The sequence below is a fragment of the Aythya fuligula genome, chromosome 2 (genome assembly GCF_009819795.1).
Source record: "Aythya fuligula isolate bAytFul2 chromosome 2, bAytFul2.pri, whole genome shotgun sequence".
Taxonomy (NCBI): Eukaryota; Metazoa; Chordata; class Aves; order Anseriformes; family Anatidae; genus Aythya; species Aythya fuligula.
Window position 1 is genome coordinate 38,906,541 of NC_045560.1, and position 17,699 is coordinate 38,924,239.

The 17,699-nt window shown below is 35.8% G+C and overlaps 1 protein-coding gene across 1 annotated transcript; it reads right to left on the reverse strand.

The window, feature by feature from the left end:
* Positions 1-859: 859 nt before the first annotated feature.
* EFHB (EF-hand domain family member B) lies at positions 860-15,187 on the reverse strand. Its single transcript, XM_032180679.1, has 13 exons — positions 15,122-15,187; positions 14,781-14,843; positions 13,735-13,878; positions 12,489-12,669; positions 11,893-12,003; positions 9,743-9,872; positions 9,218-9,301; positions 7,665-7,732; positions 6,151-6,305; positions 5,586-5,793; positions 4,989-5,192; positions 3,264-3,445; positions 860-1,128 (listed from the first exon to the last, which is right to left on the reverse strand). The coding sequence occupies exons 1-13, from the start codon at positions 15,185-15,187 to the stop codon at positions 973-975; spliced, it is 1,752 nt and encodes a 583-aa protein (XP_032036570.1). The 3' UTR covers positions 860-972.
* Between the last annotated feature and the right edge of the window lie 2,512 nt (positions 15,188-17,699).

Consider the following 17,699-nt stretch of genomic DNA (forward strand, 5'->3'; position numbering starts at 1 on the left):
GCCAATACCAAACACTTTCCATTTGTTTCATACCAAACTCGGTAAAGTAGGTAAAGACTGAACAATTCAATTCACAGTTGCAGATTTTACTATTATTTACTTTCCATTGTTTATTCTTACTTTACTTCATAATATATTCATTGAGATTTCCACAGTGATTCACAAGGGTTTGTCTATGATCACTATTCCCAAGAAATTGCACTAGCCAAAGGTGAACAGTTAGCACTCTGAAAGACCTCCCAAACTTCTCTGACTACTTAGTCTGTATTTTTATGTAACATGCACATATTCTTCTAAAAGCCCATTCTTTTTTATTGTGAAAATTCAAAGCTAGTACCTAATAGCCATAAGCTGGGATATAGAATATGAGCCCTCTGCCACACAATTGGGCATTTATTTTTGCACTTAATAGATTGATTACTATGATGTCTGCTTCATGAGAATGCATTAGACCCCACACACACGACTAAGTATCTTACTGTAAAGCACTTTGTCGCATGGATTTTTAAAAGCATCAAATAGCACCCTAGTCAGTTCTCTGTTTGCTACCATTTTACTAACAAGGAGTTATAGAACATTAGAAACAAGGCTAGATATTTTTCTATGATAATTATCTTTAAGAGGTCTTGCAGAGAGAAAAAAAATCCTAAATGCACAAGTGTCCATTTCTAAAGTATTATGTAAAAAAAAATGATAGAATAAAGAACGTAAGATAAAAATTTGAATTCCTTTCACAAACATTGTACATGTATCCTCTTTTCTTCATATGGACATCGGTTCCTAGTAACTGCAACTAGGGCAGAAACATTTATATAAATTTGTGGTAAATACAGTATTCAGAAAGACAATAAACAGTGAACTCTAGTTATATAAAAACATCTTATTTTAAATCTTTATTGTATTCAGCACCAGAATTATGACTGATGTCAATTTAAATATATGCATCACATGCACACAAAACAATTGCTAATTCTAGTCTTCGGGCGTTGCGTTTATCTCATCCAGTATATTCCTGACATTTTGTACACAAACCTCTTCTTCCTGTTGTTTCATACAGGCTTGCTTCCATATCTCTTCAAATCTTTCATCTGAAATGTTCATACCACTGTTGCGGAGAATTTGTGCAACCTACAAAATAATACAACTCAAGTAATTCTGGTTTGCATTTTCTTTAAACTATAGAGTCCAGCTCTTACATATGTTGGCAATCTATTTGCCAAAGAATATTTTTCCTCTTTTAATTAAAACTACAGACCACATCCTGCATCCTTAAAAAAAAGAAGTTCCCCCAATTTAAGTGAAACAATCTTATTGGGATGAAAGCTGTACTATATACAAAACTGACTTCACTTAATAACATTGAAACAACTTCAACGTTGAAAAATCAAATATAGCTGACACCGTAGGGACCATAAAGAACTGCATGTTCTTGTAACTCATCATATTAAAATAGTATTCTGTCTTAGCTCATCAACAGCTGTAAAATAATCACTGACGATTGAGTTCACAGACAGGTTAATCTGGCCCTTACCTATTGTCAACATGATCATGTTGAATATAAATTACACGCTACTACTAAGTTAAATAACTTCTATTCTCTTAAATGATGAATTCCACTGAAGAAAATAGAAGGCCCTACCGACACCCTGACTATAAAGCACTCTTTAAGCACTCTGACTGTAGAGCATCTCTTCATAACACAAAAGAGAGTTCTCATTCATTTCTACAGGTCATTTCAAAAACTAATAGTATGACATGACTCCGGGTTTTCAAATACTTTAGTTAGCTATTACACATTTGAAAACATTAGGTTAGCTACTACACTTTTGAAAATATTAATATTCCATATCAAAATACTGCAGTGTCAGTGATAGTCTCTTGATTTAATCTATTTCACAAGTATTGGATGATTTAACACACTCAAAGATGGTTCAGTGCTGCACGCTGTATAGCCTATATAGCCTACAATAGAGTATGACATCTCAGGCCACATTATAACTTCAGAGAAGAGCTCTATCTAATGCTTGACAGGTATAATGGGCTTCTCAATGAAGCATGAATTCTATTTACTGTTAGCTATATTCTGCATGCATGGATTTCCTGCTTCAGAGCTGGGTTATAAAATGGTAAGTGTTCATGTTCACGACATTCTGACAAGCCATTTTACGGATATTTATAGAACATGACAATAGGCTTTTATACTTAGCACTTTTACTTCTCCAGCCACTAATTAGCAACACCTTTTTCTGTAAAACATACACACAAGTTTCAGACCCATTTTTTTTTGACTGAATCTTTATCTAATAAAGTGACTAATAGAGATGGAGAGGTTGTCACAGCTTCTTTTTTCATTTTAGATTGGAATTTATTTATTTATTTTTTTAGCATTGTCTCATAAGTCATATTTCAAATGATGAATCTTATAAATCTAATATCTCTTCAAATAATGATTAGTTTTTTTTCATTAAAAAAGCATAGAAATAAAGAAGCCAAACAGTAAACAATACTGAATAAGGAGAAAAACACCTTTCACTTATGATTGAAGAACTCTGAGCTGTGAGGTAAGAGTGGTAGCAACCCACAGAGATATCAGACATAAAAAATTTTAGTAATTTGCCATTAACAAAATGTGGGAGTTTGAGGGAAGACAGCCTGGGTAAAATTTTCCATTGAATATTCCTGTGTGATAGAAACTAGTTTTATACAGGTGTAAAATTCTTCCTTTGGGGCTTTTTTGTTTTGTTTTTTAAGACTATGTATTCTATCTACTTATAGAACCATACAATAATGTCTGTTGAAAGAGATTTCTGGAGTTAAATCTGTCTAACCATATTATCAAAGCAGGACTAACTTCACCATTAAACTATATTACCTAGGTCATTGCTCAGGAATTTGAATATATTCAAGGATGGAAATATCACAGCTGCTCTGTTCTTCTCACATTGCAGAAACTAGGAAGACAGGCTGCAAAGCCCTAGATTAATTACCAGCCCTCATTCAATACAGCATGTGAGCATGTGAGTAACAACTCAACATACTTCCTTCTATTACTTAAGGAAGTCAGATCTCAATAAAATGAAGATCAACCATCTTTATGAAGAACTTTGAATGTGAAGACTATATACTTTTCAAGTGTCTGAATGGGTATAAAGAAAGATGGCAATGTTGGAACAACGAATTTTACAACTAACTAAATAATACAGTTTTCCACTCCCACATATTACATTTGTCTTGGAAGAATGTTCCGAAGAAAAGTACCATACCTCTGCCCTTGGTCTTGTTTTAAAGAAGTCATTTTCATACACTCCCTTTTGACTGAAGACAGAAGGGAACAATAATGCATAAGCATTGGCCTCATCACCATAGTTAGTTCTGTCACTGATGCGGCGAATTCGAGGAGCAGGAATATCTGAACGAATAGTTGGAATGCCACACACTGGATAATCTGTGGAAATCAATCAATAGCTAATATGGAAAAGCCTATCTGTAAAAATACTGCAAGGGAGGATATAACATTTTGCATTAGATGAGAGCAAATTTGATTTTTTGTCTACACAGCTTCAAGAGTTTCCTCCCCTTCTCTTTTTTTCTTATTTTTAGAATTCCTATCCCAAACTACATCATGTAGCTTGAGAACAGGAAATACTGCAATAATATCGGAGTACTTCAGTGAGAAACATTTTTAGATGATTCCAAGATGATCTTATCCTAAAATTACCAGCTTAATTTCTCAAGAGCACAGAACCATGGAATGGTTTGAGTTGGAAAGGAGTTTAAAGATCATCTAATTCCACACATACACACCATGGGCAGAGGCACAATCTCCTAAATCAGGCTGCTCAAAACTTCATCCAACCTGGCCTTGAACACCTCCAGGGATGGGGCATCCACAATGTCTCCAGGCAGCCTGTTCCAATACTTCACCACCCTCATAGTAGAGAGTTTCTTCCTAATGTCTAATCTAAATCTACCCGCTTTTAGTTTAAAGCCATTACCCATTGTCCTATCACTACTCTCCCCATCTTTCTTATAGGCTAGCTTTGGGTAGTGGAAGGCTGCTATAAGATCTCCCCAGAGCCTTCTCTTCTCTAGGCTGAACACCCCCAGCTCCTTCAGCCTGTCTTCATGATCAGAGGGCTGGAGCACCTCTCCTATCTTTGTGACCGTCCTCTGGACTTGCTCATACAGGTCTTTGTCTTTCTTACATTGGGGGCCCCAGAACCGAACACAATACTCCAGGTGAGGTCTTATAAGAGCAGAGTAGAAGGGAAGAATCACTTCCCATGACCTAATGGCCACACTTCTGATGCGGCCCAATATACAGTTGGCTGCAAGCATACATTACCAGCTCACATTCAGTTTTTCAATCGTCAACACCCTTAAGTCCTTTTCTGCCAGGCTGCTCTCAACTCACTCATTGCCACGCCTGTTCTTGTGCTAGGGATTGCCCTGACCCAGGTGAAGTTCAAGAAGGCCAAGTAAAATGTCCTGCATAAGGTTCATATGGGCCCACTTCTCAAGCCTGTCAAAGCTCTAAATCCCACTGTCCTTGTCACCAACAAAGATGTTAAATAATACTGGTCCCAGTACTGATCCTTTAGGAACACTACGTGTCTCTGGTCTCCACCTGGACAGAGTTGTCGACTGCATCTCTTTGAATGTGACCACCTCAGCAATTTTTTATCCACTGAGCCTTCTATCCACCAAACCCATGTCTCTCCAACATACATGTAGAGACAAAGATGTCATGTGGGACAATGTCAAAGGTTTTGCATATCTAGACTAAATTTCAAATTTTGAATGGATTATCCATGCCAAACATACAGGCCATGGCAACTTCCAAGCCACTATCATAAACAAACCTAGATTAGATAAATTATTTCACTATTGTGCATTAGTAGTATCAGCACCAGTGTATTCTTCAAACCTGTTTCTGATTTTGACTTAAATAATGCTTAGAAGTGAGTGGTACAGTCCACTGTACTTACAGGTTGTTGGGAGACCACCTACTACAGCATTATACTGAGAAGAAGTTGTTTGATAATCTGCAAATACACTGTCTGTTGGTCTTGTAAGTGTTTTTGGTGTCTTTTCTGAGCTTCCTGGTTCTTTTAATACAAGATCTTCCTGCTTCAGCAGTGGTTCATCATCTGTATTTGTGCCAGACAGAGCAGGAACATTCATTTTTTTCCCTGTAAGCAAAAATTATGGAACAACCAGGATTTATTATCACCACATTATAAAGCAAGAGGTAAAAACAAACAAATAATAATAATAATAAAAAAAAAACATCATTGTTTGAATCCTTGAGAAACTATAAGGTAGGTGACATAGAATAATTAATCTGCATATTTTATAATGATTCTTCGAAATTTTTACTTTCTCCAAATGGAACAAAACTCCTGGGTTCTGAAATACATTTATATCTAAGGTTCTCCCATCTCCTGCTACCACTGGCTGGCAGGAAAGGACTCTCAACATCCTGTTCTTCTAAAGAAGCACCTACTCTGCTTCAGCAGGGTCCTTTCAATAGCTGTTGTAGGAACAAGATCATCCACACAGTTTTCCAGTATTAACTCACCTACCTTCTGTAATTATTTTTTCTTCAAATTCTTTAACAGCCATTTTGTCTTTCCAGTTAAGAAAGTTTGCAAACTCCAGATAACTGATCAGACCATCTTTATCCAAATCACAATAGTCAAATAAGGAATCCAAGAGCTCATCATCTAGGTTCAGATTAAGCTGAAAACAGGACTTCCGCAGGTCATCTTTGTCTATCATTCCATCAACATTCTATTATAAATAAAACAGTTGTTACAACAGCTATTATAAAAATGTACCAACATGTATATTCAGCTATATTAATTTAGAAGAATAACGTTGTTTTTTTTATATTGACACACTTTTTTTAAAATCTCAAATCACTATTTGCATTGAAAATTATTAACTATTCTTGTGTTCAGATTTTGAATTTAAATTTACTCATGGTTTCTTTTTGTGCTCAGCAATCTAATCATACATCTTGAGGCAAAACCAAGATTCCTTTTGAAAGTCATGCATCAACCATTCCATTATTACTATGTTTCTTCATGTCTGTATCTCCATGACACAGAAGAGCTAACATCAAACTTTTTTTTTTAAAGCACTAACCTTATCATAATGCCTAAATGCTTCTAGCAACATATCAAAATTTTCATAGTTAGCTTTCTTCAAACTTTGCCGAACTGCAGCTAGCACAGCTCTTTCTCTGTCTTTACCACGGAGGAACTCACTTGGAGCCCTACAGTGAAGAAGATCACCAACTCCTATAAAAAAATAAATACTTCATCAATTAGTTGCACACATACAGAAAATGGACATTTTAAAAAATGGCTTAGAGACCTGAGAAGAACTTCAGTTTCAAGATGCTGATTTTCAGCACTACTGAACGTTTGATATAGCCATCCAAAGATTAAATGGTCCACTTGATGATTTCACTACTCAAATGCAGTTAACATTGAACATTTTGAAACATTTTAATATAGCTTCACAAATCTATTCATTGCTTCCAGAAGTTTCTGAGAGAAATAAGAGTTATTCTATGTCCAGGTAGTTGAGAGCAAAAAAATATATATATTATTAATCTATCATTTCAAATCTGTCATGTTACAAGATACTTGCAGGAATCAATGGAATATTCAATGTAAATATTTCAAGTACCTTTATATCAGTGATTTCTAAAAAGACAAAGTACTATTTTTGTGTTATTCTTACCATTTCTTATGTATACTAACACTGTTAGGTAGGTTTCAAACACTTTGATACACTGATCTACAGTTTTCATTCAAGTCCTCACCATTACATTGAAGTCACTTTCTGGAGCACAAGAAGTTAATTCAGAGTCCAGTTATTATACAGTAGTAGTTCATCTAATCCCATGCAAACAGAAGCATGCATGCATAATTCTCTACTTGTTAAGAATGATTTATCTGTCATTCTGCCTTCTTTTAACTTTGTTTGACCAGTTCTTCTGAAGTTTCTTATAGGACAACCATACCTACACATTCAATATATTTAACTTTATTACCTTGCATAGTAAAGCATGTAGAATGCTTTATATCACGGGCTTATGTAGAATTTAAACAAAGTTCTCTGGTCTTGACCAATTAAATAATTTTGAGCCACTTACATAGTTTGCTTCTTAATTATTCACTGCATTTCCAAACCATTAGTAGTTACATTAAAATATCATCAATTCCAACAACTGCTATTTGAGTGGGGTAGCTTTCAAAATTTCACCATAATGAAAAGTTTTTATTGTTTTGTCTACCACCTTCAATAAATTCTTATTTTAATCATCTATTGCTTGTTATTTTTACTCTTTTTCTAGAAATACTAGAAAAATCATTATGAGGAAAGACACAATTTAACTTTGTCACTTAAATGTCAATATGAGCTTCCTGCCTTCTTCTTTGCTTCCTATTTCATTTCCATTCAGATACAGGGGCTTAAAAAGCAAAAATTGCCAAACCAAATTTTCTTTATTCTTTCTCAAATTGCCCCTCAAAAAAGTTAGTATTATCTCTAAGATTATAAGAAAATTATTCACTACACAATTAACAGTAACTACTTTAAATTCATTTCATCAACAAGATAGGATTTTATTCTGCTGCTACAAGACTTACCACATTCATCTGGACGGAGTAACATTCCAAACGTATGGCCTGGGGGAACATTCATAGTTTCTGCTATACTGCCAATATGCACATTTCTTTGTTAATTGTAAAGTAGTTTATTAACAGTAAAAATAAACCTTAAGCTATTAGTAAAGAAATGTGATCATCTGTCATATAATTAGGAATGACACATATAGTTAACCTGAAATTTTTCATCACTACTTGAAGTTGCAACTGCAGAAAAGCATCCCTTTATAAACCTACTTAGAACATTTGCTGCTAAACACAAACAAATGTAAACATTATTCATTAGAAATGTTTAAAAAGGTAAAAAGCAAAAACAAACAAAAAAAATTCTACTGCTAAAATAGTTTCTCTATGAAAATGACAGAAATAAGTGAGCAAAAACCCTTACAGTGCACCTGTCAGATAATAATAATGTTTAATTTTTGGACAAACCAGATCTCCAACTGAAGCAATGCCTCTGAATAAACTACTTTTGGCTACAGTGTGAAGGTTTAATCACATCTCTGCTTTTTCATAAGCAAGGCTGTATCTACAAAGAATAGTAACCAAGCCAATTTCCTCTAGAAAATTTGGCCCCATTTTTTTAAACAGAAAATTAAGATGATGTTGTTAACATTAAAAATTTATTCCTTAATTTGAAAAAGATTCAACATTAATTTTTCTGCATGTTTAATAATTAAAGCTTTGTTACATGAATCAGAAAACACCATCGAATTTGAAAAGAGTTTTTTGTTGTTTTTTTTTCCTAAGCAAGAAAAGAAAAATCCTACTGAGAGATGGAAGCACAGTAATCTAAATACTACTAGGTGCAATTTTCTCTAATCATTTTCCTATAACAAACAGGATTGGGATGATGTAAAATTCACAAAAGAAACTGAGCTTTGTTTCTAACTGGTAATATTAGTGCTGAATTTGAGCTTGCACTGCAACCTAGATTCCCTGACTAATTACACTGCCTCATGTTGCTCACAATCCAGATCTCCTTGACAGTAAGCACACCATGAAGGACACAGGAGAAAGTGACTCTCCCTACAGAAAGGAGAAACATTCACCAAGGGACATAGGTAGCAAGGGCATAGTCTCCAGAGTCACTTAAGCCTGTGATCTTGAGCTTAAAATTAAGTTTGGCTACCAAAGTCAATAATGTTGTTTGTGGGTCTCCAACTATACAGAAATACAACTGCAAAGACAGCCTTTGTATACATTCAGTATATATTCAGCAGTATGGATATAGACAGACAGTATACATTCAGGAACCTCAGACTTACAGCATTGCTGGATCCTGACCACTATTTGCCTTAAGACAACTGCAATGCTCCATAAACATTGTTTTGTGAACTTAAAAAACTGTTACAGATCACCAGTTCATGAAGCATTGTAATGCCTCAACTGAGATTAAGACATGCTGCTAGATAATGTTACAATTTAGTGTCATGTCCTTTTCTATATGAATACAGGTGATCTAAAACAAGACATTGGAGACTTGGCATATGGGAGTGAAATTTTGTTCTTGGAAGGTATCTTTGCTTACTTACGGATCAAGGACTTTTCCAACTTGAGGTTGAAATTTTTCCTTGAAATCATCACTTCTTTTAGATACAATTTTTGCTGCTTTTTTCCTATAAAATTTGAATATAATTCTCAAACAGTTGTTTAATAGTATTCAATAACTGCTCAATAACATTCAAAAATACTATATGCTAGAAGAAAACAGACACTCTTTCACATGAAAACCAAATTGAGTAATTGATAAGTTTTGCTATTTCAAAAATCAGAGGCCTTACCTTTAAAAAAAAAAAAAAAAAAAAAAAAAAAGTTAAAAAATTAATAAAGAGGCCCAACTTAAAAGTAATGTTGAAGAAATGCCAAGCATTGTGCTGCCATACTATGGTAGAACTGATTTGGATACATTATTCTGAAAAATACTTCTTGCATTTTCTATTCAGTTCAATAGGTCTAACAAGCCAAAGGACAGGATTGCAAGATGTAAAATTATATTCAAATATGAAGACTATTCTTTAAAACTCACGCCTTTAATTAGTTAACTCATGGCAACTTACCATTGCAGATCACAGAGCCAATTTAAGGATTTGGATACATTTCGTCCATCTTTGAAGTGAGGGGTTTCTATTCCATATGCAAAAGACTTGTTGAAGTTTGGTGAGTCATACTTTCTATTTATAGCTTCTCCTGCGGTGAGGGGAGGTGGGAAGGGAAACATTTTGATTTGTTTAAAATACTTCAGCAAGAGAAATATACTAACACACTAAAATAGGTACCTTCATTCATAAAACAGTAAATAAAAGCAAATAACTAATTAACAATTCTTTTCAAAGACATAAAATTTGTGTAACACATGCACTACTTATTAAGTAATTAAGATTAATTTCATTGTCAAAAGAGAGCACAAAAGGCAACAAAAAAGCCTCAAACTATCCAAGTTATAAAATAGCTGGATATCCTTTACCCTTTGTTCTGAAGTAAAAGAAGGGGTAAAGACAAGTCCAACAGAATTAATGAAAAAACACCAGATTGCTTAATCATGTAAACAAAAACACCTTATGTCTGTACTCAGGCAAAAACATACATCAAATACCATCAAATTTATTGTTAAAAAAAAATACTAAAAAGTAAAAAATATTTTGATCTGCTGCACTTTTAGATATACTCTTGCTATATTGATTTCAATAGGAATATTTCCACTGACTTCACAGTAAACAAGATGTTGCCCTACTTTTTATTACAGCTATTAATACAGCTTTGCCTGTAAAATGAAGTTTCACATACTAGAACGTCACATGCTTGTAGTTTGCTTACACAAAGTATTTATTTTTCCTGCACTTTCAATCACCTTTGGAAAAGAATTGCAATTAAAACTTTCAAAAAACATTGTTCATGCACGCTTTTTAAGAAAGGCTTCTTCTGTCTATATTTCAGCATGGAATTTTTGTGTTATTGTTCAAAACTGGAACACATAGTTGAGTTTTTTTATTCCTTCTACATAAACAGTCTTCTAGCTGCTCAGTTGGCTTGACCTCTCCATGATCTTGTGCATAGAAGTTATGAAAGAGACAGAAACAGATAATTCCACTAGAACACCTAATAAAGTTAGGGAGGAGGGGAAATAACATTACAAGTTTCACCAATTTAGAGCAATAGCACCATATTCTGCACAAGCAGAGTTTCTCAGTGAGAGAACAATGTACCATAATTTCACTTCTCCATAAGAGCATCCATATGAAGTTTACATTATTACAACTGAAATATTTGTATCACAGTTTCTTACAGGTTGGGCCTCCACCTTCAAAATTATTGGTAATAGCACAATGGGTAATTTTATTGTAATGCTAATTTTATAGACCAGCAACGTAAGTCTCACAGTGTAAGTGGAAAAAATAGAAGGGGCAGCAAAAGTAACACGTCCTGCATATTTGTCACTCTGTTACCATGATAAAGGGTAACCTACAGTGAGCAGACCACTTTAAGTAAGTATAGCCTCCAAAGTCTGAAGCAATTCTTCAGACTTTGTAAAGCCCACTGGAAGGGCAGAGACCAAGACTGCAGGACAGACGTGCAGGCACTGCAAGCTGAGGAACTTGCATTCCTGAGAGACAGGCAGCAGCCTGAAATTCCTTGATGTAAACAGAGCTTGATGTTGAGCTTCCTGTCAAGAAGTCTAGGTGACCTGAAATTTTGTTTAGATCCTAATAAAACACAAAGGTATAAAGTAATAGGGTGAGTTAGGCTTACAGTGTGTGATCTAAACCTGATTGCTCTCAAAGGCATAGACAATGGCAAACTCACTAACCAACTAGAGCACAGAGTTTTTTCCTTTTTGAAAGTAGCCTGCTTTTCAAATTGCACCCAAAAGAAATCAGTCTTTCAATTCCATTAATAATCTCTTACACTACCTACTACACCCATAACGAAGTGACCTACCATTATAGGTGTTATAATAAGTGTTCTTTCAGCTGTATATCTGATTTTTTTCACATCTTTACTTTTTAAAATAATATTAGTAATGAAGTAAATAATAGTAATATAGTAATAGTAAAGATGTAAAAAGAAGTAAAAGTAAAAAGTAATAGCTTATATCTAAAAAAAAAAAAAAAAAAGTAATTCCCAATAAGTTTTGAAGACACAAAGAGGTTCAATTAACATTATTCACATTAGGTCTTTTTATAGGACTTCTTACTAGCCTTGAACATACCTGCATAATAATCATTGTGCGACACAACGTACAGATCATGTCCTTTTCTGGTTTCTTCATCTACTTCCTCAAATGTTTTTGGTGGATTTATAAGCTCTCCAGCTGGTGCATCTGAAAAGCAAGGAACATATATATGGGTTTGCTTGTTTTTAAATTTTAAACAATATCCTGTTAGAGAAGATGCTAATAATGTGGAAGTACGATGCTTCCACCAAACTAGAAAAGCAGTATGAATCTCACAGCATGATAATACGGGACTAAGTCAGAGAAACTGAGATGAGCCTAATTGTTGCAAGTAGATTACATTGTCAACACATATGTTACTAGCTCCTATCTGTGGAGGATAGATTCACAGGTCAAGGTAATATCTTTTATTAGACCCTTAAAAAAAAAGCCCTAGTAGCTACAAAACGTTTCAGGAGCCTGTTTTTTCATCATTACTGAAAGATACTAGTATATTTTTATCCATTTCAATACCCATTATAATAAGTTTCCTATTAAACCAGAACTGTTGGAAGCATACAATATATGCTAAATGTTAAGTTACAGGTTATCTCATACTTAGGAGAACCATTTTTAACACTAAGTTTTCCTACCTTGGATGATTTTTGTTCCAAATGTGGTATTAGTTATATCTAAGCCCTGAGGTAACATAGGAGATTGATCATGTGATTTGCCCAAGGGTGCTTCACGGTTACTAAAGTAGATTGCTTCTTTTCTATCTTGTATTTTTTGTTGAAAATTAGTTTTAGGAAGTGGATTTATCAATGAAGCTGCCTAAAAAGGTCACAAACAACACAAAAGGCAGAAAAACAAACAAATTTTAATCATTCACACATCAATACGGCTACCTCCTCAAACACACACAAGAACAGCAGTTTGATGGTAAGAGTTGCAATGAGATCTTAGATGATCAGAGTGACCTAAGTTTATCTACCAAGTTGCAAAACACAACTGCATTGTGAGATAAGGTCACTAATAATAAATGGTATGTTAAATCTCCAGAAATAAAATACATATTATAAAACAGAACTTTTTAAATTTATGCAAGTTTTTTCCACTTGTTGATAAACAAAATTCCAGACTGCAGCCTCTCAGAACAAAACAACAACAAAAAAATGTTTAAAAATGTCAAAACAGGGAACTTTGATCTTCTCAAGTCATTTTATTTTTCAGACTACCCATCAAGGTAATCCAAAAGAGGGCTTTTTATTGACCTGCTGCCAAAATGAATGAGCAAACTGTATTTACTAAACAATTGTTATTTTTAGAGATGAATTATTTGAACAATAGTTATGAACAATAGTCATCAATGAGCTCTTTGGTTGTTTGATTACATCTTAGAAAAATAAGTTGTGAGGACTACACACAAAACAGGCTGCCATATCCAAAATAGCATTTTTTATCTAATAAAATCATTTTCAACTCAAAAGTTAGAGAATACAGAAAAATTATGCTGAGAATATGAGTATATTCTCAGATTATAGTTCTCTTGTTAAGAGCTCAACAAATTTTACTTCTGTTGTTAGGAAAGAGAAGAGCAGAAAAATTTGTGGGTAGAAGACAGTTAAATGTTGAAATGAAATGAATAATTCAGTAGTCATTGCAAAAGTTATTCAACAGAAGTGATTGAACTTCAACTACTTTCCAATTTCAATTATACTAACTAAATCTTATGAATTGACCTCAGACTTCACATAATTCACAGCAGCAGTGAAATGCCACAAAGCTATCACTCAGCTACAAACCTTTATCCCTGATCACGAAGAAATCAGTTGCTTTTACTAAGTACATTCTTAAGCAGTTCATTCTTAAACAAAAGGAAACAAAACACATCCTTACACCAAGTGAAGAACGTGACTGTATGCCATGTGTCAAGTGAGCTGCAATGTCAGGATCATCTGCTCTGCCATAGAATATTCTTTCAGCACCAGGAGCTGGATTTGTCGTATTTCGAAACTTTCGCACAATAGTTGGAGTAACAGGCTATATATAAGGCAAAGAAAAAACAGTTTTACGGCATTTTTCCATAAAATATTAATGAAAAGAAAACATACCACAGCCAATTCAGTGTGACTCCACAAATGTAAGAGCAAAATAGAAAGACATTTTAAGACAATAAAACATGCCTGCATTCCTGCAGATCTTAACGTTCTGAACGCAAGGCCTACACAGCCCAGCTTAAATTTAATCACACCACCAACAGAAGTCACGAGAGAATGCCTAGATTTCACATTTCTGGTTTAGGCTTTAAGATGAACTACAGCTTCTTTACGTGTGTTATGTTACAAGCTTCAGAAACATTCAGCATAATTCACAACAAGTCCCTCATCAGTGTGTCAGTTTCAGAAATGGCTTTAACCACCGTTTTGTTTATTAAGCACATTTAAAAGGATAGACGACACTGAGGGGATTCTTGCGTTTCAAAGGCCTCTGCCTCTTCAGGAACACCGGGAAGGGCCAGCAGGGATCACAACTCAAACAGGGCAGCCTCAATAAAGTAGAAGGTCCTCCATCAGAAGTCATAATAATCACTATAATTGTATCAACAGCAAAAAAACAGTAAAATAATTCTCTTTAATCCTGCCTAAGGAGGCATGTTGAATTTTGTAAAACACACAGATGGAAAAATAACTATCAGAAACATCTTGGAATCCTAGTAGCTTCTTTAGCTAGTAGCTTCTTTCCTTTAAATAAAAACTATTAATATCTAAAAAATTGAAGTTAGCAGTTTCTAAATAGATGGGAAAAAATTGCCAAGGTTTCACCAATTATTTATAAAAACGGCATGAACAGAAGTAACATATTTTGGGCCTGTCTATCATATAGGCACAATCAGTCATATGAAATTATCACAGAAGCTTAACAAGGAGCATCTGAAAACTCACCCTGGGTACAATCTCAGTGAGGCAACGCGCAGCCGTATCGCCGGTAGAAAGCAACTTCCCAGCCTATGCAACACAACCGAAAAATAAGGTGTAACCAAGTCAAACTGGTCAAACTGGGTTGTGACACCTCACACGAGGTGTTGTCGAACCGTCCACACGATGACACAACGGAGCCCACAGCTTTATTTTGGGGGCAAGGTGGGATCGCAGTGAGTGCAGCCCACCGGCTGCCCCCGCTGCAGCCTTTTCCCCCAGCCCACAGCCAGACCGCGGTGCTGGGAAGGTGCAGAAAGCGGGCGGGCAGCACCTAGGGTCCCCCCCAGCCCAGCGCTGGCACTCACGGCCGAGATGTGTGGGAACCTGTCTGTGAACCGCCCCTCGTACACCGGCCGCAGCGGCCCCGCCATGGCGGCGCGGGGCCCTCACCGCTGGCCTGGTAACGGCCGCGCCCCGGGCGGCACCGCCGGCTCCTGCCGAGCTTCCCTCACGGCCAGCGCCCGCCGGCGGCCTCCTGGCCGCAGCCCCTCGGGAGGAACACTAATGCGGGCGTTAATTTGCCTTGTGGAAACGGGCAGGGATTAGCTCAGAAAAGCAGCTTTGGTAAACCCGACCAACTTTCACTGCTGCTTACAAGCCCAGCTCCTTTCAGTAAGCCTAGCTCGCTCTCAGGTGACGCTTAGTGAACGCTCGCTTTCCTCCCAGCGAGACATCTAAATTTAATCGCATCCTGTTCCATTCTCCATCCATCCATGTTCCATTCTCCATCCTCCTTTGATGGCAAAGCTGATTTTTCGGTAAACATGCAGACCTTACCCATAATTAATTAACAAACATTGCCAGCTGTTGCTATTTTAGTCCCAGCTCTAACATTTGTTTGACAAGGATTTTACAGGAAGGTGGCTCAATGACTGCTGGGCTCTCTGGAGCCTGCCCTACAAGCTCAAGATTAGAGACCAGCAATGACTGCTCTCTGGTGAGCCCCCAGCCAGACATCAGGGACAGTTGACAACCTGCTCCGATGGTCAGGGACATCAGCATTACATGCCCGCAGTGTGATCAGCTTGCACATGTGAGAATAGTGTTATCTTCACCAGGTAACATACATTATCTTTGGCTCTTATTTAGCTCTGACCATTGCCGGTGCCCTTTTTCATGAATAGAAACCACTAACATAGAACATACGCAACCATTTGGGGAATAAGCTTTAGAAAATTCTTAAAACATTTCATTCATTTATACTTCCTTCAATCATTTTTGTTGCTACCTTTAAATTTAGAGTGCTTCTGCCAAATAATATAGTAATTATTTGTAATCCATTAAGTGAAAGAACGCGATTGGCTATGTCTTTGCTTGTGACCTGTTATTCTGTCCGGTACAATTCTGTCTTGGAAAGGCTAAATTGTTAGGTGAACAAAACTGCAGGTGATAGAAACCAGGCACAAATTTGATACGATTGAAAGGACTAATTTGGCATAGGCAAAGCTGCCAGTAAACTACTTCAGAGGAAGAGCAGTGTAATATTACAAAAAATATATGGCAAGGGGAGGGAATCAAATAAAGCTGAAGCCAGGACTTAAACTTTTATTGTCTTGTTTGTTGCATTTCTACCTAGCTATTTTCCTGTACTCAAGGTATACCACTTTGTACGTTGTTATTTGTGACTTTATTTTAGTGTTTTTCCCCAGTAGGTGGCCACACTTGCTAATTGAAAGAATCCACTCAGCCCTGCTGGAGTGGGTTGTATCAAAGTCAGAAAAACAGCACCTGGCAATATGAAAGCAGTAACAAGTAGAGCTTTTTCTGTTTTGTTCCCCTGTGTTTTTCAACAGAGATGAGGGTTTCTATGAATCAATTTGAAACCTACTAGCAATACACATGCTTCGCTGAGCTATCTTACCTGATCTTAAAAATGCTCTTGCTAGCCAATTTGTGGAAGAGGATGATGCCTCACTGACTGTTTTCCATAGAGATACAACCAGTTGCCAATGAAAGCAGGAAAACGTTTTTATCTGCAGGAGCTGCTTCTATCATAAATTATTAAAAAGTCAATACTATAGAAAACTTGCTTCTAAAAAGATAGAGATGAGTACATCCCTTTCACCTCCTACCACTAAAAGAAACTCCAACTATTAAGTTGAAATAAGTGCATAGATATTTTCATTCCCTGTTAGGAAACCTATTCAAGGTTCTTTAAAATGTGAACCTTGAGGTAACCAAAATAGTACTAGATGAATATGGAGACAGTTTGCTTTCATATGAAATTAACTCAAGATTCATCCTGGTAGAAGCCAGGTTGAGCGCATTCTCTGAATAATATGCTGTAAATTATGAGTAGATACACAATAGGAGAAAGATATTTAAGTGTGTTTTGTTTGTTTTTTAACCTGTATTTTCATTCATTATGCAGATACAAACCGTGAATTCAAAATTTATTCAGATGTATCCAATAAAAGGGGTGCCCCTTCTCCCTATAATTCTGCTTATTTTAGGAATCAGTGTCACATTCATACTTTCATAGATTGAAAGTTAATTGGTGTGTAGGAAGAACACTTGCAGGGTAGGAAAGATCTATAATTTTTAAAGACAAGCTAACAAATTAACAAACAAACAAAAAAAATGCTCCTTTTTAGGGAAAAAAGATTAAATCTTTCTTGAGTCAAATTAGTTTCAGTGTGAAGTTGTCATCTCCTGTGTTAAGGAAAAAAAAAAAATCTGATCTCCAGGGAACTGTTTTAAAAGAAAGTTGAAAAATATTCCTTTCTACAGAAGTACTATTTATCAAGAAGTGTTTGTCATCTGAACGTTACTGCTATGGATGTTTGGACGTTTGCTGACATCCAATACCCGCAGTACAGTGCCATCTTGCACTGGCTGAAACAAAGGAATGGAAACCACATAAAATGTGTATTTCACTTTCTT